Source organism: Lampetra planeri, chromosome 20, assembly GCF_965212315.1.
Source record: "Lampetra planeri chromosome 20, kcLamPlan1.2.h2, whole genome shotgun sequence".
Taxonomy (NCBI): domain Eukaryota; kingdom Metazoa; phylum Chordata; class Hyperoartia; order Petromyzontiformes; family Petromyzontidae; genus Lampetra; species Lampetra planeri.
In genome coordinates this window covers 11096357-11119332 of record NC_136126.1, presented here as the reverse complement: position 1 = coordinate 11119332, position 22976 = coordinate 11096357, and the positions used below count along the sequence as shown (strand labels likewise).

The 22976-nt window shown below is 45.0% G+C and overlaps 1 protein-coding gene across 1 annotated transcript in view; it reads left to right on the top strand.

The window, feature by feature from the left end:
* The window catches only part of LOC144724437 (calcium-activated potassium channel subunit alpha-1-like), a 169047-nt gene that overhangs the window by 30280 nt on the left and 115791 nt on the right, over positions 1 to 22976 (top strand). The window contains exons 6-7 of the mRNA XM_078603558.1: positions 7741 to 7816; positions 12704 to 12779. Coding sequence (XP_078459684.1) covers positions 7741 to 7816; positions 12704 to 12779 — 152 coding nt within the window. The remainder of the gene's footprint in view (positions 1 to 7740; positions 7817 to 12703; positions 12780 to 22976) is intronic.

Genomic DNA, 22976 nt, shown 5'->3' with positions numbered 1-22976 from the left:
TGGCCATTGGTCCCTTAATTGAACAGCCAACTGTTGAATTCCCACAAATTAATATTTTTCATCAAACCAGCCTCTAAACAATGGTATCGCAAAACTCATTTTGGAGTCACTTCGTTTTTTCTCTCATAAAAAAAGTGAATGGAGCAGGCTTATGTGCCTTGCAAATATTTGTCGTCTGCCATTCAGAATGACACTGTTCCAGGATTTGAAGTGGAAACTTTCTGGTCGTCGAGATTGGTTACTCGGTCACAGCACCGTGCAGGATAAGTGAGCACCTCCACACGTGAATCCCATCTTGGCCCGAGTGTGGCCATGCGTGTGCCTGCGATATTAATAACCAGATTTCATGTTGCACATTGCACGTGTCTTTCCGAGGCCGGCCACGCTTAATTGCTGTCTTGTATTTTCTTCTCCCGTGAGCGTTGGGCGATCGAATGCGGTCCGTAACTCAAGTGCACTCGCGCAAAACTCTCTCTCTCCCTCTCCCCCTCCCCGACAATCCGTGGTCAATTATTAACGATGCTCTTTAATTAGTCATGGCGGAGCCATCGGGGTGCCGAATGAGAGAGATGGGGGGGGTCCTGTGGCGGCTCTAAGTCTTGGGTGGATGTTTCATTCCACACACCTTCCAGTTTACAAAACCCAACACCGCGAGTGATTTATTCATTTAGTTGTCTCCCACAGAAGCCGTAGTTTTACACCAGACAGATGAATGGCTTAACTGTCAACGCACTCACCACAGAGGCCCAATGCAACAGTTCCATTTCTGCCAAAGCCGAAGAATTGCCAACTCTTTCCATCTGCCGTCGAATAGTAGACATTAAGGACCACGTGACATTGTGTCCAAAGGTCAACCAGAGTGGGCCAATCGTATATTCCAAATCTCTATTTCGAAAATTACCCACAGCTAAGGTTAACCCAATGGAAAGACTGGCTCCTGCCATAGACCTGTAGAATTTTCAGCACTGGCTTGCTAAGGGCTGGCAATGGAGATGAGCGCTGTCCGTTGCTTGTTTAAGCAGGGAGACACCACGGCATGTTCTTGAAGTTACTCATAACCATCCTCAGGTAATGAGATACTGTGAACTGGCTCTCCTGTTGTTACATTACGCTGAAGGTTAATCTCCAGCATGTTGCCAAGGGACATTATCATTAATGAGTGTCATATAATAGGGGTATAACCATTCACCTACGCTGCCCCTCCCCCATACAGTGCTGGTGATTGAATTCATTATTACGATTCGGGATGTGATTCAATTTGGGAATATTTTTATTTGTATAATTTTTGTATGATTGCTTTGTTCTCCCCCCCTCCTCATTTCGATGGATTTATTTGCCCCATTAGCCTAAACGTAACATAAGCTGATCATTCGCATACACTTTACATACACATTCACACCTGTGGTCCTGTACATATATCACGAGCCTTAATAATTTATTTTGATAGATGAATCGATGGATCGCTAGACCCCTGATTTTAAAGTCAAGTTAGAATTGTATCATTCACCACTGCTGCATGCAACCACTTTACGTTTCGACTTACTGCGCTACCAACTTCCACAGTCAAATTGCTTTTTTGTCCCTGGCTGGGTGAGTGTGACCCCGCGTCCACTGTGTCTCCATTCTCATGGCCGAGATCTTCGCCGAGAATATTTAATCAAGTTGTCAGAGTTCAGCATTTACTCTGGAATGTAATTCTTGCTTCACTGATATGTGTATGCAGTATTTCATTTTCTCTCTCTCATCTCTTTCTCTGAGGCCGCATCATGCCTCACTCTCTCTCTCTCTGGAGGGATTTTTTTTTTTATCAAATAAAGATTGATAGCGCTTGATGTTTAGCCACTCAAGCAGTAGTTCCCAACCTGTGGTCCGGGACCCCTGGTGATACACAAGGCCATTTGAATGGGTTCGCAGAACTAAAACTATAAAATATGAAAGTTATTTTTTATTTCACCAGGTAAAGCCCACTGAGCTATGCAGCTCTTTTTCAGAAGCGACCTGGCCACAAATGATCGCTCAACGAAGTGGCTTATCATGTGGAACTTTATATCAGCTAAATACTCTAAATGCATATTTCTAAATGTTGGAGGGAAAACCGGAGGACCTGGAGAAATATCCATGTGACCACGGGGAGAGAGACATGCAAACTCCAAATATACAGGCATCAGAGTTCGGGATTGAACCCATGAGCTCCTGTGCACCAGGCGAGGTAGTTAACATCTCGCCACAGTGGAGCTTGTTTATTCGGTTTTTTTTGCAAAACACCAGATATTTTAATGCCCATTGCCATGTAAATTGTATATTTATGTTTTTTACAAACATGATACAGATTAGACTCAAATCAAAAATGTTATTGGTACACGGTGGTCTGCCGCATGTTTTTGTTCGCGCTGACAGTGGTTGTGTTGTTCGTGCTGACAGTGGTTGTGTTGTAGTAATAGGTTTTTACCCTTTCAACTGGCACAAAAACTGACACCTTTATACAAGGCATCATGTTTGCAATAACCACAACACAAGCAGTCAAAATGCAAACAAAAATAAACAACTCTGATAATGATAATGATAGACAGCTTTTCTTGTTTTTGAGTTATACGCCTTTTGGCGTCATCTGGTCCAACACCAATGGAGACTCGGCTCTAAGAAAAGCTGTCTCGGGTGTGGAGCAATCAACTTCAAGGGCAGTGCATATCATTATCATTATCAGAGTTGTTTCTATTTGTTTGCATTTTGACTGCTTGTGTTGTGGTTATTGCAAACATGATGCCTTGTATAAAGGTGTCAGTTTTTGTACTAGTTGAAAGGGTAAAAACCTATTACTATATTTTGCCACTGGTAAAGGAGATCTCATAGTGCTTGTGTTGTTCGTGCTGACAGTGGTTGTGTTGTTAGTGGTGACAGTGGTTGTGTTGTTCGTGGTGGCAGTGGTTGTGTTGTTAGTGGTGACAGTGGAGTTTGGACACCAACGCTGCATTAGAGTATGGGAGCGGCTAGCGACGCAGTATCACGTTACGCCGAAGAACGCCTCTTCAAGCATTGACAGGCGCATGTTCATAATTATGCGCATTAACAAATGGCAATGTTCATTGTGTGGACTATCTGACGGCGCGAAGCAATGTTTACTAGTGATTGTCCGTTTTGGGGGTGGCGGGAGGGTTGTAGAGGTTTTCCCTGCTCGGTAGCTGGACCGTAACTGCCCCGGCATTTAAGCCACCTCAGGTCGCGCCCCAGGTCGCGCCCCAGGTCGCGCCCCAGGTCGCGCCCCAGGTCGCGCCCCAGGTCGCGCCCCAGGTCGCGCCCCAGGTCGCGCCCCAGGTCATGCCCCAGGTCGCGCCCCAGGTCGCGCCCCAGGTCGCGCCCCAGGTCGCGCCCCAGGTCGCGCCCCAGGTCGGGGGAAGCGGAGCTCCCTGTAAGAGGGCACCACCTTGGAGCTAAAGGGGTCGTCAACCTGCGGCCCCGGAGCCACGTGCGACCCTTTAAGGGCCGCTGCTTTGTGATGTTATTGATGAAGGACCGTCGCCTCGTATTCACCACGCGCATTGAAATATTGAGTTTTTTTTTTACCTCAACATTATTTTGGTTTCCGACCCCTGACCTAGCGAGACTGTGAGGTGGGCATCTTGAGACACATTGCTCTCGGCTTCACGTGGAAGAACAGTGACCTGGGAATCCAAGAGCTGCCTGGAGCGCTAGAGAGACTCACCTCGAGAGACTGTGACGACTTTTGAGTCCGTGGCGAACGTTGTGAGAGCGTAGCTGCTGACTCCGCCTGGTGAAGACACACAAAGTGCGTGCCACGAATGAACCCACAGTACCTTGCTGATCTCGTCAAGGATGACATAAACCATTACGCGAACTCCGGTCATCCTCGCAGTGGCTTTTGGCTGGCCATCGGACAAAGACGATCGCCGGATCGCGCGCTTTCAGATGCGCTTCTGCGGCCGTCTGGAACGTTCTTCCTTCCGACATTAGTAAGCCACTGGAGCTACGCACTTTTAAATCATCTCGATTAAAACACCAATTTCTTTATAATTGCTTTTTGCCTTTAGTTTGTTGTCCTTCCCCACACCTCCGATTAGCACGGTCGGTTACGTACGGTGCGAAAGAAGTGCACCATGCGTAGAGACTGCGACCTCTGTTCCCCCGCGTCAGCCTCGCACTTCCCCTAAACTGCCTGCAGGGCCTCGACGTAGATTCACCATACCGACTCGCCCCCAGCTTGCTGCCTTGTCGTGTCCAGTGCACACACCTCATCGAGGGCAGGGCAGCAGCACAGAGTTTAACCGAGCAGAGACGTTATCGTCGATCAGTGTTCACATGTACAGCGATGCAGTGTTTTTGGCAGGGCGTTCATCGATACAGTGTTACAGAGTCAGTGACTCGAGATGCCTGGGAGTCTATCCCCGGTACAACGCAAATTTGCAAGCTTGCCACCTCTGCTCGGTTCGTGTCCGGAACCTTCGAGCCTGGCGATCTTCTGTGTGACTCCACTCGGTCCAATGCTGAGATCTTGAAGTCTCGCAATTCTGTTGGGGTCAGTCCCTTGAACCCTGTGAGTGTGCAACCTCTGCTCCCCGCTCGGCCTGTTCCCGCGACCCGCGAGTCTGTGACCTGAGGCAGCCAGCCCTGCTTGGGCCTGTGTCTGAGACCTTTGTGAGCTTAGCCCCCCCCCCTCCTGTCTTGATTTTAAGTTTGCGTGACTGCAGAAATCCCTACTCCTTGGTTCTTTCGGTAAAGTCACGTAGGTATACAACATTTAAAATAATATATCACGACGTTTCGATTGCAACACAAGCGGTCATCCTCAGGCGGAAAAGAAAATCCAGCAGTGGAACTGCTGAACCAACGAGACAGCTGTTATAACAAGGTTATAATGTGGCGATGGGCAAGCAAGCGGGGTCTCAGCTGGAAAGGAATTCCATCCCCGGACGCAAGGACGTCAGTTGTGTTAATGGGGGAGATTAGGGAAAGGGCTTCCGTCGCCGCATAATAGTATCATCCCCGCATATGCGCACAACGGCAGTGTTAATGGGAGATTAGCACTATGTTGATGGGAGAGATTAGGCAGGGAGATTAGGGGGATTAGTAAGTTAATGTCATGTCTATGTGTGACACAAGCTCTCCTCCTGCTTTTGTGGCTCCGCACTGGGGTCTGGAATTGCATCGTTAGCTATTGCGCCTGGGGATTCAACCCAACCAAGCACATTCCATTGCCATTAAGGTTGACCTTATATGCTCGACTCGTGTGTGTTTCACTGTCCAGTAACCCCCCCCCCCACCCAGAAACCCACGCATATTTTTTCTGACCCCCAGTTACTTGTTTTTTTTGGTTTGCCCAGACCATTGCCCTAGAATCGGTTTTATTTTGGCAGACCTGCGGTTCAAGACAAAAGCGAGTGAGCGGTTTGTTTGTGCAACTTGTGCCGTGGCTTATTAACATTGGACAGCGACAATTCAGGAGGTGAGGTTGAGAATAAATATCGAGAAGAGCAATCTGTGAATAGTGCTCCGTGTCTTGTTCACCGGAGGCTGTGTGGTGTGCCTGCAACCATGTGTGATTTGTCAACACCGATGAACCTCTTTAGAGGAAGTTTGGGTTTTGGAGGTTCTCCCGTGTCGGCTTATAGAGGCGACAGCCCACACAGTCACACAAGCCGGCACAAAGCAATCGGGGATGTTAATTACTAATAGTTGATGTGCTTCGAATGTGCTGATTAAATCTACATGCTAAACCATAATGTGTTAATTGCATACAATTAATTGGAATTGTGTTCATTACGTGTCACATTGTATTGTGTATTTGTTTCAATAATTATTACGTACATTCTACAGTACCACGTGAATGCTGGAAACTTTGCTCATTAAAAAGTCAAAGTATTTAATCACTTTGATTCTTCACCATCATTGTACACGGGGCACACAGCACGAATGCAAGAAGTAGCAGATGACAGTATAGCCAGTAGGTTGAATACCAGTCTGTAGACATTGTAAGTATTGTCCACTCGTTCGCGTTCGTTTTTTCTCATACTTTCTGGTTCTGTTTCATACTTAATAATAATAATTAATTGTCCAAACACAGCATGCAGGCCCATCCTGAAAAAGCCTTGAAACTCGGAGTCTTTGCAGGTTGAAGGAGCGTCATTATTAAAAGCTAATGACTGCAAACCCAGTCACCATTATCTATACAAAACGCAACTGTGTACATTTGCTTTCGCATGTAATGTACCCTTGGTGCTCATCCACTTGGGTGTGTTTTGTGGAGAGCGTGCGGCCTGGAAGTTCCGTAGGATATCCACGAGGAGGGCTCAATTGCTCCCTAGTGTGGAGTGCCTCTGCTGTGCACATCGTGCGAAGGGACTTCCTCTGCACCGAGGTGCTGAGAGAGCAGCTTGGATATATAATTGGAGAAAATTGCTAACGTGGTTTATATGTTTGGGTGGTTCGGGTGGGTAAGGGGTAAAACACAATTACGATTGCTGTGCCAGGAGAGTTAACTTAGAGTCAAGCCATGTTGCGATCATGCAGTAGGACAGAACGGGAATCAGCACGCTACTACATTATGGACCTGTAAACCTGAAGATCTGAGTTTGATTCCAGGTCGCTGCTAACCACTTTCACTAACTCTCACTGACCAGCGTGGTGAAGTTTTAGCCAAACAACCGCCGTGACTGGCACGGCGTGGGGAGGTTCTCGTACTGGAGTCGTTTGGCACATTTCTGTGACATGATAATGTCAAGCCACGTGGGAATACTGTATATATACCTCGTAGGTCAGACCTGATGTTAAGATAATTATGATTATGAATCCACTACTAAAATGCATTTCACACACGTACATCAAACGATTAATTATCCGCTTGTCAGCCAACGTATTATTACACGCTTTTATTTAACTCACTCTGTTGTTGTTGTCGTATCCTCAAATCTTGTAACTCAATTTGAACCCACTTCCCAATGTGATATCGACTGCAAACTTGGTATACTTATTTAATACTGATGACAATACTATATTCTATAAAACATGTATATATTGTTAAATATTCTTTTTATATGTTATGTTTCGGCTTGGATCTAATTGTCCACGCTCAACTAACGTTGGCTGTAATTGTCCACGGCCCATTACGTTGTGGCAAGCTTCGGAGCCACTTCCTGGAGTCGTAGAGTTCTGCCATTACTCGTACGGTACATTTCATTAAAGCGTGTTTAAAAAAAGTATTTTTTAAATATTACTTATTGATTGAATTATCTTCTTAGAAATGTACAAAGCGCCTTTCTGTACAAGGCACCCCAGTTATTGTGGTTAATTGAGAATGCTCTGTACATGAGCTGTCCCGATGGCTGAGCACCGGTGCTGTAGCAGAGTGCTCGACTCACAAGCAGTGGTTGTCACATGGATGAACTTGTTCTCTCCGTAGGAATTTGGAATTTCCACCACGGACTCAGAGCAATGAGTACCTTCACAATAATTTGAGCAGCAAGACGCAATGTGTTTTGACCTTTCAAAGTGAGAGTGTTCGCCCTTGAGAGAGACTGGACAGATCGACAACTACTGGACATCTGTGAAAAAGAGCTTTATAGCTCATCGGATTTCTCCAGAATAATTAAATATTCTGATAATGTATGTATGTATGTTGAACTTATTTCGCACCTTACGCAGCCAACCGTTGCTAAATGGAGGTGCGTGGGAAGGACAACAAACTAAACGCAAAAACCCGCGGCTGCTGTTTCGTTTCTATTTCCGCAGGCTTCAGGTTCCTCCGGGCGCTGCGCCTCATTCAGTTCTCCGAGATTCTGCAGTTCCTCAACGTTCTCAAGACCAGGTGCAGCACGGGGCCCACGAGGGGCTCACTGCCCCGTGCACACAGTCACCCGTTTCCTTTCCCTATTTCATCATCGCCTTATCATGATTATCATTGGCATCGTGTCACGAGATGAATACACCTCCATTGGGAACTTCCACAGCGAGCAGGGCATAACATCGTGCCGGGGAACACCTCTCAGAAGGTGATGTCACGAGAATATTTCTCAACTCACATCAATTGACTTATTATTTAATTCAAGATAATGGACTCGTGTTACATCCTGTTTTGAGCATTTGCCACACTTTAATCCAACCGAAATGTGCCATCCTCGGAGCTGGAATATGCTAAATCAAGTGATGGACCACGTGTCTATTTCATTTGTAGCCCCAGGTGAGCAGGCAGAGAGCATCGGCTGACTACACTTGAGGACCCGGTTTAATCACTGGAAAGGGCCAAGGGTTCAAACCCAGCATCTCAGTGATGCCGGCTTAGTGCTTTGATAGAGACATATTCCTTATTAGCTCAGCCACTTGCACATGATTTTATCTTGGGGAGAAGTTTATCTGCAGCCGAGAATGGCTGGGTTAGGGTTAAAGGTGACCCACGTGCCCCAAGTTGTAAGGAGCATTGAGGTGTTTAAAGAAATAATCAATAATGTACATCAATGTAAATCATCATGATTGTATGTGATGGATGCTTAATTATTGACGGTGATGTGATTTGGAGTGGGCAGGAAGCCCCAAAGGATGTCAATGTAAACATTGGTGTACTGGTTTTAAAATGATCTTTTATCAGCAATCAAAACAATATCAGATTGTCAGAGAAAGGCCTCACAAGACGACATCACAGAACTACCTCATAATAGTACATCTCTTGCCCATAAAGTGTGGTTTACCTAATGTCAGTCATTATATACATACCACTATTTATTTATAATTGATCCCCCAAGACCATGGTCTTGGCTTAAAGGAGTAAATAACCCAGTACGTATGACTAATGCGTGACTGGGATAAGAGCATTGAGTCACCGCAATTGAAGGCCCTCTTTAATTGTGGGCTAATACCTAGCTTCAAAATAACGATTTAATTCATGTTTTCTCAATGGCTTGAATTGGGAGTCTGGGCACCCAGCCCATTTCCCATTACAATGCTGTTTTCCGAGCCTTGTATATCCCGTCTGCATTGAGGTCACCATAGGTCATGAAGACAGCACTGTGTTTTGAAAATCCCGTCACAGCTTTAGTTGCAACACAGATCAGATCGTGGCCAAATTGCCCAGTGCATGTACGCTGTGACAGCTGCTGGCTTTTGTTTCTTCTATCCACATCATCATCATCATTGCCATCATCAGCCATGATCAATCCACTTCTGGATGAAGGCTTCCCCATACCGTCGCTATCTCTCATGATCCTGAGATATAAGAATCCGCCTAGCACCTCCGATTAGCACGGTTGGCTACTTATGGTGTAAAAGAATCTTGATTTTAAGCTTTCGTGACTGCAGGAATCCATACTCTTTGGTTCTTTCGGTAAAGTCACGTAGGTAGAAAAATAATAGATCGCGACGTTTCGATCGCAACACAAGCAATCGTCATCAGGTGGGACAACCACGTCTACTTCAGCAGTTTTTTTCTCGCTGTGGTTGTCTCACCTGATGACGATTGCTTGTGTTGCGATCGAAACGTCGTGATCTGTTATTTTTCTACCTACGTGACTTTACCGAAAGAACCAAAGAGTATGGTGTAAAAGAAGTAAAAAAATATATTCTAGATTTGAAGCTTTCGTGACTACAAGGATTCATACTCGTAGGTTTTTTCGGTAAAGTCACGTAGGTAAAAATACATAATAATAAAAATTGTGATTTCTAATTTTAATTTCTATTATTACTTCTATTTTTTGTATTATAATGTTTTTACCTACGTGACTTTACCGAAAAAACCTAAGAGTATAAAAATACATTCATTCAATGTCTGATTTCGTCATTGCCCCATCTTCTTGGCTGCCGCTCTGTAATATTTATTGACAGTTGGTCATCATCCCCTCTGTCGATGTGTCCTGCCAAAGCCCACCCACTTTTCTTGATAGATTGAATGATGTCTTTAACTTGGGGATGTTCTCTAATCCAAGCGTTCATCATTCTGCGTAACAATGTCTTTTTAGAGCAAGCATCTTCCCCATGCTTCTTTTCGCACTTTTTGTTTCAGTTTTCTTTGTTAATGTTCACTAATCCGGTCCACATGTCATAGCAGGTAGGACACATCGATGCGCTATCAGTATTGCATTAACACAAATGCGTTTAAGAATGGATTTTTATTTAGAAAAAAAAATCCCCAAAATCTGAATAACTGTGTCATCTAATTAGGCTTATTAAATAGGCGTGCTCACCTCACAGCAACAACCAAACAGATTTAAGCGAGATATTACCCAGCACAAATGTGTTCATTAATTACCAGCACAGGCTCGCATATTCATGAGCAGTCAGAATGAATAATGTATATGTTCATCAGATAATTTAGAATATAATTTGAATAAAATAACTTGCAATGGTTAATATCTAGTTTAAATCTGATTGTTTTTTTGCTGTGAGGTCATGACCCTCCTATTTCAGAAGCTGTATCAAGTTACAAGCTGAGTCTGACTTTATGGATCTTTCATGCCGATTTAGTGGATCTTGTCCTGATGGTGCTTGACAGTCAAGAGCGAATCGTTTAAATTGCCATATTGTTATACATGTGATTCTAGATTTGAAGCTTTCGTGACTGCAAGGATTCATACTCTTAGGTTTTTTCGGTAAAGTCACGTAGGTAATTTTATTTATTTATATTATTACTTTTAGTAATTTTTAATTTTATTTTTTACCTACGTGACTTTACCGAAAAAACCTAAGAGTATACACGTGATATTTGTTTGCCAATGCCGGGTGGTGGAGGGTCTTAACGACACAAATTTAGCTTAACCCAAAAATCAACCATGAGTCATATTGGCTGCGAAAAACTACGTGTTGAGATCAATACAACGAGGGGAATCTGTATTTGTCAAATTACACTGAGATTGATAGTTATTGGGACTTTGTCTGGGACTTGGCACCCAGTGGCACTCGCTATTGAATATTTCCTTCCGAACAGATGGTGTGCTTTGCTGATAAACTTCCCCTACAATTTACTGGGCAGCTGTGGCACGAGTTGGAACAGTTGTGGAGTCTGGTCTTGTGGCGAGTGCATTAATCACAAGGCTGTAAAGCCACAAATGAGTGAATTCTGAAGATGAATATGTAATGCCCATCGTGGAAATCAGCGACGACTGAAGATTTCTCTTTCCATAAAGGGCGGGTTTATTATAACCGCACGGACAGTAAAATCAGTAAATAAATACTCTTTGGGTATTTCAGGTGAAGACGATTTCCTGTGTTGTGATCTAAACGTCGTGATCTATTATTTTTCTATCTACGTGACTTTACCGAAAGACCCAAAGAGTATGAATCCCTGCAGTCACGAAAGCTTTAAATCAACAGTAAAAACAGATCACGTATTCTCTATGAACGTGATGTGTAACTGAATATGCACACACGCTTTTTCACTGCCACAAACTCTCGCCTTCGCCAATCTGGCCATGCAGCCATCCCACCCTCGTTCCCACAAGTTCACCCTGCATTCACCAGCCTCCTGGTGCCTGGAATCTTCCGCTCTCCTCTCATGCTCTCCCGCTTCTCCGTCGGTCCGCCAATTCTCCTCCGCCCTGTGTACCTGCACCACCATCCTCCCACTTCACACCGCTCTCCTGCGACCCCCTCACCCTTTCGGTCCATACCCCTTTCATTATCTTTTACCCCAGCCCAAGGGTCGGTAACCCGCGGCTACCGGAGCCGTGGGCGGCTCTTTAAGGACTGTCCTCGTGACGTTATTCATCAAGGACCACCGTCTCGTAATCAAATGCATTGCGGCTCTTGAAATATAGATTTTGTTTTGTTTTACCGAATTCGAAAAGAATGGCTCATCTTGTTATTTTGATTGCCGACTCCTGCCCTAGCCCCATCCTCACGATATCACCCATTATCCACGCCCATATCTCTGCATCCATTGGCCCTTCTGGCTATACACTTCACAGGGCTTTCAATTCCCCTTCTTTTCCACCTCCAGTCCTTGAAGGCAATGTTGCCTTGACGACTCCCTCCATCGTCCCATTGGCCCGCCTACTTCATCGCTGGCCTTCATCTTCTCGGGCACCCTCGTCCCTCCCCAGCTGTCTCTCTATGCCCCCCTACTAGATCCTTCTGCCTCCGTGCTTTCCCCATTAGACTCCATCCCCTCCGTACTGTCTCCACGGAAGCCCTGTGACTCTACTCATTTGGGTTTGTTACAAATGCAACGCGTAATCTAATGTGAGTATTGTTTTACAAGTGCGCAACATCATAGGACAATACCATGAAACGTAAAATTAATAAGGAATAGAAAACGCATGCGGTGTTTAAACATCCATTATTATCCACATACAGGATGCTCTTGAATAGGTGTAAGACTCGGTGAGCTTTCCTCGATAATAAATGGTGTGGTAATAATGTTCTGATGATGACCAAATAATCTGGAATTTGCCCAATCTTATCAGATCTCAGAAGCTAAGGCTGAGCCTGGATAACGCTTGACTGGCAAACAACATGCAAACCCAGGTGGTATAAGCTGCTGGGATACATGCGTGGCAAGCAGAGGGCAATGCATCGAACTACTGTATATTGTTGTACCGTACATAGCTCTATGCTCCCACATCTCTGCTCCCCACCTTCACGAACCAACTCACTCTGATCAGCATGACAGAGAATTGTCAAGTAACCCCCCAGCAGTGGACTGACAAAAAGGTTGTACATTTACATGATTGTTATCTAATGGGTGTGTGTGTGTTTTAATATCTTTCAGTAATTCCATAAAGCTGGTAAACCTGCTCTCAATCTTCATCAGCACCTGGCTCACTGCGTCGGGATTTATCCACCTGGTGAGTCGGCTCCACGCCAGGGTAGAGTAGTCATATGTCTGTCTGCTATGCGTTCCACTTGCCAGGTCTGAACTGGCACACGTGTTGTACCTGCCAGGTCTGAACTGGCACACGTGTTGCACCTGCCAGGTCTGAAGTGGCACGCGTGTTGCACCTGCCAGGTCTGAACTGGCATGTGTGTTGCACCTGGCAGGTCTGCACGGGCACACGTGTTGCACCTGCCAGGTCTGAACTGACACACGTGTTGCACCTGCCAGGTCTGAAGTGGCACGCGTGTTGTCCGCTTTCAGTATTTATTTGTGTTATAGTAATGTGCTCTAATACACTCTGTCTGGCCGCGAAGTGGTTAACGCACCTATGTGTTCTCATTCTCGTTGGAGATGAATTATACCAACCCGAACTACTTAACTAAAATTAAACTTTTTAAAATTTTAGCAGGTAAGGCCCACTGAGCTATGTAGCTCAATGAAGTGGCTTATCATGTGCAAGTTTATAGCAGTCAAATAATCTAGGACCCAGAGAAAAGTCATGACACTGGGAGTCCACGCGACCTCGGGGAGAACGAACTCCAAATATACAGGCATTAGGGTCGAGCTCGAACCCACACCTTCCTGTATACAAGACGAGGGAGTTAACATCTGCGCAGCCTGTTAACTTTTTCTTTGTTCGCCTGCACTTTTCATAATTCTGCATACATCCCAAATCGCAAAAATGTTTTACGATTGTTAATAATTTATAAAGGATAATTATACATGTCGCTACCGTAGCATGAGATACAGTATCACAGCATTTCCTCATGAGTGCTGTGTAATTGGCAGTGTGTGTTTGAGTGCAGATCCGAACCTATTTTTGCCACCATTAATTTCCACCTCTTTTCTTATACTTTAATTGGAATATGGTAATGATTGAAATGGCTTCATTCCGTGCAATTAAATATCGAGCTAATTTAAAAGTATGAAAATGGAAATGAAACTGTGGCGTTATAGATGTTGTGCTCCATGTTCTAGCATCAACCATCGGTGGGAGGTTGCCTAGCAATCTGTCGTGCGCTGCACCACGTAAGACAAAACAATATGGCATATCCGTTTTACTCATTAATAAACGTTCTTTGTAAATATTTGTTGCTGGGTTATTTAGTTGTCGAATTCATTGACATTTATTAATTGGCACTTACATTCTCAATTTTGATGGGTAGTAATATTTTTTACGTTTTCTTGCGCAGACAGGTTCACCGTTGAGTTCACACGAGGGAAATGGCCACGTGACGTTTGAGTGAAATTTACCACTGCGTGGCATCTGCTTTCGTCACGTTGCACTTGATATCTTTTCCAAGAGTTCACCACCGAGTTCCAATGTCACAACCTCGGCTGCTTCGTCATGAATTATCCAGTGCTTTCGGAAAATGTGAACGTGCGGCCCTGCGTTTTGCTCGCTCACTCGGCTTCTGGCGGAAGGGCCTCCATGAGAGGAAAGTTTTGAACCATTGGCGGCCCTCGAGAATTTATCTTCAGGCCTACCCCCCTCCATGCCCCCCTCCATGCCCCCCTCCGTCCCTCCTTATGAGACGGCAGAGGAGATATTGACAAGAGGCAGTGGCGTAGCGAGATACAATGCATTTATCCCAAAATAGAGATGGAGTGAGTTGGGAGAAGAGAGATGCAGACAAGATGGAGATGACAGGTGAATTAGCTTTTCATGTTTATTTTGTTTACTGTTTTAGGATTTGAAATTGGAGCTGATATTTAACGTACCTCTAAATATCATGAATCCAGAGCTTCTTGAGCTTCGTGGGGGGGCATGCTTTTGCCATAGTTTGATAATACTGTACCTGACGATACCACTGGAATCAAGAATTGCCGTGCCGAATAATTAACATCCAAAGAACATGTACAGTGTCATAAGCAAGGAACCCATATACAACTTCTGAACTCCGTGGGATTTCCGTAAATATCAAGAATCATCGTAATGTTATTCCCGCTTCAGCCTGGGTTATTATAAAATATACTTTTAAAAGTTATGTTTTACTTAAGGACAAATATTGCTGGAAATCTAAGTAATTTACAATCGAATGTACAATTGATAGCCTCGAAATGCAAAGTACTGCAGTGCATTTTATAATTGAATAAGGGTGTAGAAGAGTATGGGGAGTGGTTATGTAAGGTTAGCGCGCTGCGCTACGAACCCAGCAACCCAAGTCCGTTTCCTGCTCACGGCCAACACCGGTGACGATTATCTGAACCGGTCTTGGGTCTCCCCTAGGTCGACTCAGCCTCAAATGAGTACCTGGTGCAGTGTGTAAATATTGCCACTTGTGAGACAAAGGCGGCCGGGCGTGGTGCTGACCACCCACCCCCACGTGTGCCGTGCCGGCCTTCATAGACTCTCGCTAACAGCACTTGCTAAGGCTACATGGGGGATCTTTGTCTTTGGGTAGGTACATTAAAGAGCTGCTGTTTATTTTAATTGTCATGACACTGGGAGGCTCTTTGTCGCCAGCTTTGCCGCGGCATATTTGATTACACGGGGAAGGAAGGGTGTGGGGCGAGCCGGAGATAAGAGGGCTTCGCTCCACTTCAAACCGACTCCCCTCCTGAGCAGCCCCGGGCTTTGTGCCCTCTGCGCGCGAGGCACTCCGCCGGGTGTTTTGCCGGCACCTGACGACGCGGGTGGCTGCCCAGGGGAAGTGAAACGTGACCTGGCAGACAACGGCGCCAGTCTCGGGTTGGAGGGTCTTCAGTGGGATACTGCCAGCTAGGGTAACCAACCGCCAGTTACGAGGCAATTCTGGCTTTCAGAGCCAGCTGCCCGGTCTGAAACGCTCCTGATTTCTCGAACTGCTGCATTGTTTTTGGGAGTTAGTCCATGGTCCCAGAGCAGATAGTAGGTATTAAGCATGTTATGATATTACAGTACCTTCAGCGGCGTAGTAGCTACATTGTCAGCTCAGGGGGTGTGGCAATTGGTCAGGTGGGGCCCCAATATTTGATTTGTCTCGCACAGTCGCACCCCTCGGCTATTATATTTCACGGCTCCTCTTGCATGATCACATCGTTACGCTCACGATCTCGAACATTTAACGCTGTAGGGGGTGCTCCGTGTTCAATAGGTTTTGGTTCTTTGACACTGTTGTTGTTGTTGAAAACAAATCTCATGGTGGCTGTTAAGGGGGGCCCCCAACTCGTAGTTTTGGCCACCCGGGGGGCCAAGGTACCTCCTGCCTCCACGCTCGTTATACCGTCGTATGCCTCCCTTTTCCAGCCTTCCAATGAATGTCACTTTATTTTGCTGTCTCGTTCGTGTTTATAATTATTTGTGTCTCATGTTTGTGCAGTCGTTTTTTCATTTAACCGAACAATAACATTCCATTTACGCATAATACGCATACATTGTGAATAGCTGATTATCACACACATGATCCAATGCGTGCATTGTGATTGGAAGAATCAATTTTAATTCATGACTTGATGCAAACATTACCACGATAATATGCATGTAAAAATGCATCTGCTTTGCAATTGAATAAGTTGTGATGATTGAGAGTCATGACTTGTTTTCAAATTACATTTTTTTCGTAAATGTTTTATTGTCTCTCTCATATATTCTGTCTTGCTCTTTCAACAATTGCAAGCAACGTGCATTAACTGGATACAGGAAGTTAAGTAGATGACATAATTCGATGCGTGTTTGTGCGCATAACAATCGGCTTTAATCGATGAATTATAAATGAGTTTCTGAGTTTTGTGTTCCTGGCATTGCATTTCCAGAATGAATAGCTTTATAGGTATTGTGAAACGTGATATGCTATAAACTGTACTCATTTTGTTGGGCGGTTGGTGAAGAAGGAGATAGAGTAAGCCATACCTGACGATGCCTCTACCGTGACATCATTAAACTAGATTAGAATGTATTCAAATCAATAGGCCTTGAACTGGCAGGTTGAGTGGCCTGTGAAGTGGAGGAAGCAGGTGCCCACTCCTCCTCTTTGGCTGCCAATATCCGCTGTCCCCAACTCCCTCCAATTGTCTTGTCTGTTGACGTTCAAGCTAATGATCTTATTCTTTTCCATCACAGCATGACTCAGGCCTCTCAAAGCCTGATATCCTAACCCACACAGGTGACATTAAGTTGCTCATGTCATTAGCAACATCATCATCCATCACGGTCAATCAACTGCCGAATGAAGGTCTCCCCTAGCTGCCGTGACCTTTCTCAGCTGTGTTCACGGTTCCTTTGGGATGCACGGTTTTGGGGATTTTCCCATAATGCTTTGTGTCTGTTTTAATGTTTTTTTTTAATAATCTGTAACATGGGGTTAGCATACACACAGTCTACAGACACACGGTAATATTATTTTCTTTCAATACAAAGGTTTGTATATGTGTGTAGACAATATTGAGCGTGTTGAAATGCAGCATTGATCCCTAAATTAGAGTTAATTCACTCATACAGTAGCTTAAAAGGTGGCAATTACACGCAACAATTTCAACTTTTGATGTTTTTTTTAACCCATTTTGGCATTGCTGAAAGTGAAAGAAAGGCCAGTGAAGGGGGCTGGACCTAGTTATATCTAACTTGGACCCATTATGTATTCAGCAACTACGCATATGCAGTTTGCCGTGGTTTGTATATATCGCTGGGTCATCACCAAGGGCAACACATTTTTTCGTATTTAATTTGCTGTATCTTGCTTACCGATTCATGCATATGGCACTGAATAAATCATGTGTAAACAAAAACAACATCTGGTATGCTCCACTTCCATCCTAAAACTGTGGAGGGTTCGTTTTTATTCCATCTCCAGAATATTCGACAATTTTAGATCGCGTTTTATGCGGGCGTCACTGAATGTTGCCCACCGAATTTGAAATAGATGTTGCATGCTACTGGCCGGCGACTGCGTCTGTAGAAAACTATTGCGTGAAGGTCACAAACACTGACGGGTTTTCATATCCGAGGTCACTCACAGAGCATGGAGGCAAATCATTTATCATTGCTGAAGAAGGCGTTCCCTTGAGGGAACACCGGGGTGAGATCTGATAATGTAGTTTTACACTGAGATAAGCATTTCACATGTTTACGTTGCCCTTTATATTTTTTTACGTGAGCCCACTGCACATTTTAATAGATGCTTCCATGCCTTGGAATATGACCCCAGTTTTAAAAAAAGGCAACCAATAGCTGTAAAGAAAAAGCACACAGCTGTATGGACATTTATAAAGGTTGCAATACAGATTCGGACCTGCTAATTCAGGTAGATTTTAAACAATTTTAAATGACATAACCTCCTTTTGATAATGAAGGATAACATAACATTTTTCTAAGATATAGGATCATGTGACGTGCAGTGGAGGTAATGTGAGGCTTTAAGCGGTCGCTGAATCTGATGCGCCATCGCTCTGACAGTACAATTCCACGACAATATGGAAACTCTCCATGACAACTCGAGGCTCGCGTTGACCAACATTGTTTTTACCCATGTGGCATTTGATGAAGTCGCCGACCTAGGGAGTCAAGGGAAAGTAGTCAATAGGTGTGCCCCAACCCTTTTATTTTATTTTATTTCTCAGTGGAAATCTGAACTTGCTGAGGTGTGCACGGAAGGATTGGATACAACAAAACAGCCACCCACATTAGTCATTCATACTGCTCCCACGAATGCCTACTGCCAAAAACGTTGGCCTGCTGTATATTTTGAACCATCACGTGAACTCCGGTCATCCTCGCATCGACGTTTGGCTGGCCATTGGAACAAAGACGGTTACTGCATCGCACGCTTTAGATGCGCTTCTGCGGCCGTCTTGAACGCTCTCGCTTCGATATTAGGAAGCTGCTTTAGCTATCCACTTTTAAATCAAGATTGAAAACGAATTTCTTCACAACTGCTTTTTATTTTTAGTTTGTTGTCTTTCCCCGCATCTCGATTAGCACGGTTAGCTACGTACGGTGTGAAAAAAGTTCAACATGTATACATACGTACATTCTTTTCCATTCAAAGGCAGTGTTAATGAGAAACGCGGTGTTTTGATAATTAATTCGTGCCCGTGCACCTTTTCCAATTCGGTCATTTATAAGTCGGTGCTTCTCAACCCCCGTTATTCCACGTCACTCACGACCGAGGGAGTTCAAAGGGCAGGGGAGTGAGGTGTGGGTGGGGTGTCACGGGTGGCCTGCGACCAATGGTGAGGTGCGATCAATGGTGAGGTAGAGAGGGCCAGGGGGAGGGATCGGTCACGAAGCAGCACGAAGAGTTCGTCTGTCCTCGCCTCTTTAATTTCCCATAATTCCATAAATGCAGTGGCACGCCTGGTGGGGGTGGAGGCACTGGTTGCGAAGCACTGCTTCAAGTCGTTTTTTTAATATTAGGGTTTAAGTTGAGCACCATAAATTATGATAACTTGTGACGATTGTGATAATCTAAGGGCATTTTACATTGGCATTACAGCGACTCCTCTACTTACGAACGAGCTAGGTTCCAGAGGTCTGTTCGTAAGTCGATTTGTTCGTAAGTCCAACGTTACTCCTGTCGATTCCAAACGTGTTGTACGGCATGTACACTAAACACGGGGGAATGGCTTTAAAAGTTGCATACTCTGCTGTAGATGTAGATGCCACTGGTTCTTCACGTTCTGCAGATGTAGATGCCACCACCGCCATCTATTGCACGGTGGTTGAACTTACGACTCTCGGTCTAAACAGGCAACTGGACATATTGACAGGTTTGTTCGTATCTCTGAAAGTTTATAAGTCGAATGTTCATAAATAGAGGGGTCCCTGTACACACTCACCACTGAAGTACGTTTTTGGAGAGGTCAATGAAGAAAGTTGACATGAAAATACCTGAATCACATGAACATGTTTGCATTGACGTTTACAGAGATTGAAGCGGCAAGCGAAGCAGGTTTTTGTTTATATTTGAATTGCCATTGCTATATCTGCGGTTTATACAGATGCTTGTGCCTTTCTCTAAGGCAGTGCGTGGGGGGAAACACGTATTACCATAAGATAATTGAACATGTAATACATTTTTATTATCTCGTCACGAGACATGGGAGTACATCACTGAGAATCGATCTCTCGCAACAACAACAACAAAAACCACCCCACAGTGGCCCGAACATAGTTCCTTGTGCAACGAGCTAATTCCGCCGCGCCATCTCTCACAGTGGACGTCCCCCCTTCGTGCGTGTCGCCCAATCGCTTTGGCTGGCAACGTCGTCATTACCTTTGGAATCGCACCGTCTCTTTCACACACTCCTGTCACGTCTTCAAGGCCGGGCTTTGCTCTTGCTCAGCATTTTAGGGCGTAGACTTCTTCTACTTCTTCTTTCGAACAAGTCAAGCTTTCGTTATTAATGCACTCGGAAAGTCTCTTGTTTACTTTAATCATTTTTCAACTAAATTGTTGATTTTCAGCTCCTCGGTCAAATCCACTGCTGGACGAAGGCCTCCGCATGCCGTGTCAGTCTTGGGGGTTGTTTGACCATACTTCATCATGTTGGTCAGTGTGGGTTGGTGAAGGGAATTTTGCTCAGGTCACTGGGTTTATAGCAGAGTGTGCTAACCAAGGTACCACCACTCTACCCCCCATTTCTTTACAGTGTATGTGTATATGTTTTAATATAAAGTTAAGTGCAATGAGCATGTGGTCACGTGGGCCACCTGGTGACCTGATTCACATGTTGGTGGAGGACATGTGGATGTTAGTTTTGCGTAAATAGATCATTATATATGGCCAGCTCTGCAGTAGGTTTTGCATTGTTGGACCATTTTTTCACTATTCTGTCGCTGCATTAATTGGGTCCCAGACATTATTTTAATGACTTTTCGAATTAGCTTTTTGTACAAACCAAAATGTGGTATGTAACTCAATTTACATTTCCAGTTAATCTGAGAAGAACTTAACATGCAGCAGGTGGCGTCTGCAATGGATACGGCAGACTACTGCCTTAGCGGACACCTCCTGTGGAGACAAAGCCAACTTGGCAGCTGCGGTTATTATAAATATTCAATACGAAATTGGCCCAACATTCGACGGAAGAGTCGTCTCCCGTCCTGAAAGACACCTTAGAGACTCGCCGTGCTTTTTCTGGCTAAACAATGGTTATTTGCTGGATACACAAAAAAGGTTATTGTTACCGCATATAAAATAACGAACAAGCGATACAGATGGATCCGACGGCGTGTAGCAATCGATGCGACGCGTGTCCTTTCACCGCGATTAAGGGGTGGGAGGGGGGGTGCTACCACGCAAGGCTCCAGCTTCTCTCGGAGCCAGTGGAGCCGTAGTGTGCGATGCCACCGTAATGGAGATTCACCACGAAGAAGGAGAGGGAACTTAGTTGGCCAAATGGACATTAATTTGGTGGTGCAGGGCCTATCCCCAAGCCAGTCCTGGTTGCCACCTGCCTGGGGTCGACCCAGACGGTCTGGGAATTGTAATCCGTGTTTGGCTGGTGGCATGTTGAACAATTTTTTGACAGCATACTGCACAGTTTGGATAGACCTTAGGCTAACTGAAAAAGAATGGCCGGCTTGAGGTCTGTGGACACGGTGGCGACACGGTGGTGGTAGTAGGGAGCGATAGTGTAGTGGTTAGCGCGCCGCGCTACAAACCTGGCAACACGAGTTTGATACCCGCTCGCAGCCAACACCAGGGACGATTATCTGAACTGGTCCTGAGCTTCCCCTAGGTCGACTCAGTCTCAAATGAGTACCTGGTGCAGTGTGTAAACATCGCCACTGGGGAGACAACGTCGGTCGGGCGTGGTGCTCGCCACCCACCCCGTCGTGTGGTGTGCCCACCTTCATAGGTGCTCGCTAACAGCACTTGCCCCAACAGTCTGTTAAGTCTATAGGGGGGAGGGGGGATCTTTGTATTTGACCCACCGCATGCTGTGACGTGCGTGGGTGCCATGAGTCACGTGTTTGGCACTGGTGGCTGAGCATCGACTGCTGGCCACGAGGCTTTTTGGGCTCCGTATTGACCGCCCCTCACGCTGCCCAGTCCCACCTGTGGACAAGCACTGAACCACCCCCACCCACTTGAGCCGTGCGGGATTTTAATGGTCAGATTTGGCCACTCGATTACTGACGCGACATGATATTTATTTACCCAGGAAAGCCTCAACTAGTCCCAAGATTCTTATTCACGGTGGGGTGGGGGGGGGGGTCCTGATATTTTTCACAGTTGGGGGACTACGCTTGCTGTATAATTTTCACAATAGAGCAATTTGAAGGTTACATTTCAATTGCGGACAATAACTATGGATATTTAGCGTCCACTGTGAAGCAAATGACACAATTTGTACGGTTAATGTACCTGCAGTATTAATCTAAGGGGGACATGAGGCTTGAACCACAGACCTGTGAAACAAACGGCAAATGCGCCGACACTTGGCGATGTCACTGTGGTGGTTGCAGTCCCAGTCTGCTGGTAGTTAGGGGTTTTACGATCATTCCATGATGTGGCGAGTTACAGGGACCATTGCAGTAGAATATCCTACTCCGTGATAACTGGCTCAATGGTGGTGATAGATACAGCAACTCTGGTATCGAGTTTTCAAAATCTATGCAAAGCGTGTGGATCTGCATAATTTTTTAAAATATATCAGCTTGAGAGAAATGAATCAGCAGGCACAGGTTTATTGCCATAGATATGCATTTTATTGAAGGAAATATATTCTCCTTTAATCAAGATTTCATGACTATATTCAATCATAGCAAACTGAGGACGCTGGTGCTGATTAGACCGATAATATTGGTGGAGATGAAGATGGCAATTTGTTTTATCTCCACGTGTATGGAATAGAAAGGAATGCAATTATATCACCAATGCAGTCCTAACGTGGCTAATGAAGCACGTCTTGACATGAGGGAATATCCTTAGAGAACTTTTACAGGAAGCAGAGCTTGAAACTATGGCGGGAAATCATCTTGGAAGGTGGACACCACACAACCACTGTTGTAATAACTTCAATAGGTCATAACTTGAAATATATCATATTCATAATTCATAGCCTTTCATCAACCCACTGCTGAATGAATTGCCTATTATTGACCACGTGGCACTCTGTCATCATCCCACAAACTCTTCATTTAAATCTTTGGGTGGCGGTTAACTCATTTCGTCATCTTACTGGGGTCCACAGGAAGTCAACAGTGGTTGACCTGTGGAGTGAATGCTGCCTGTCATAGGAA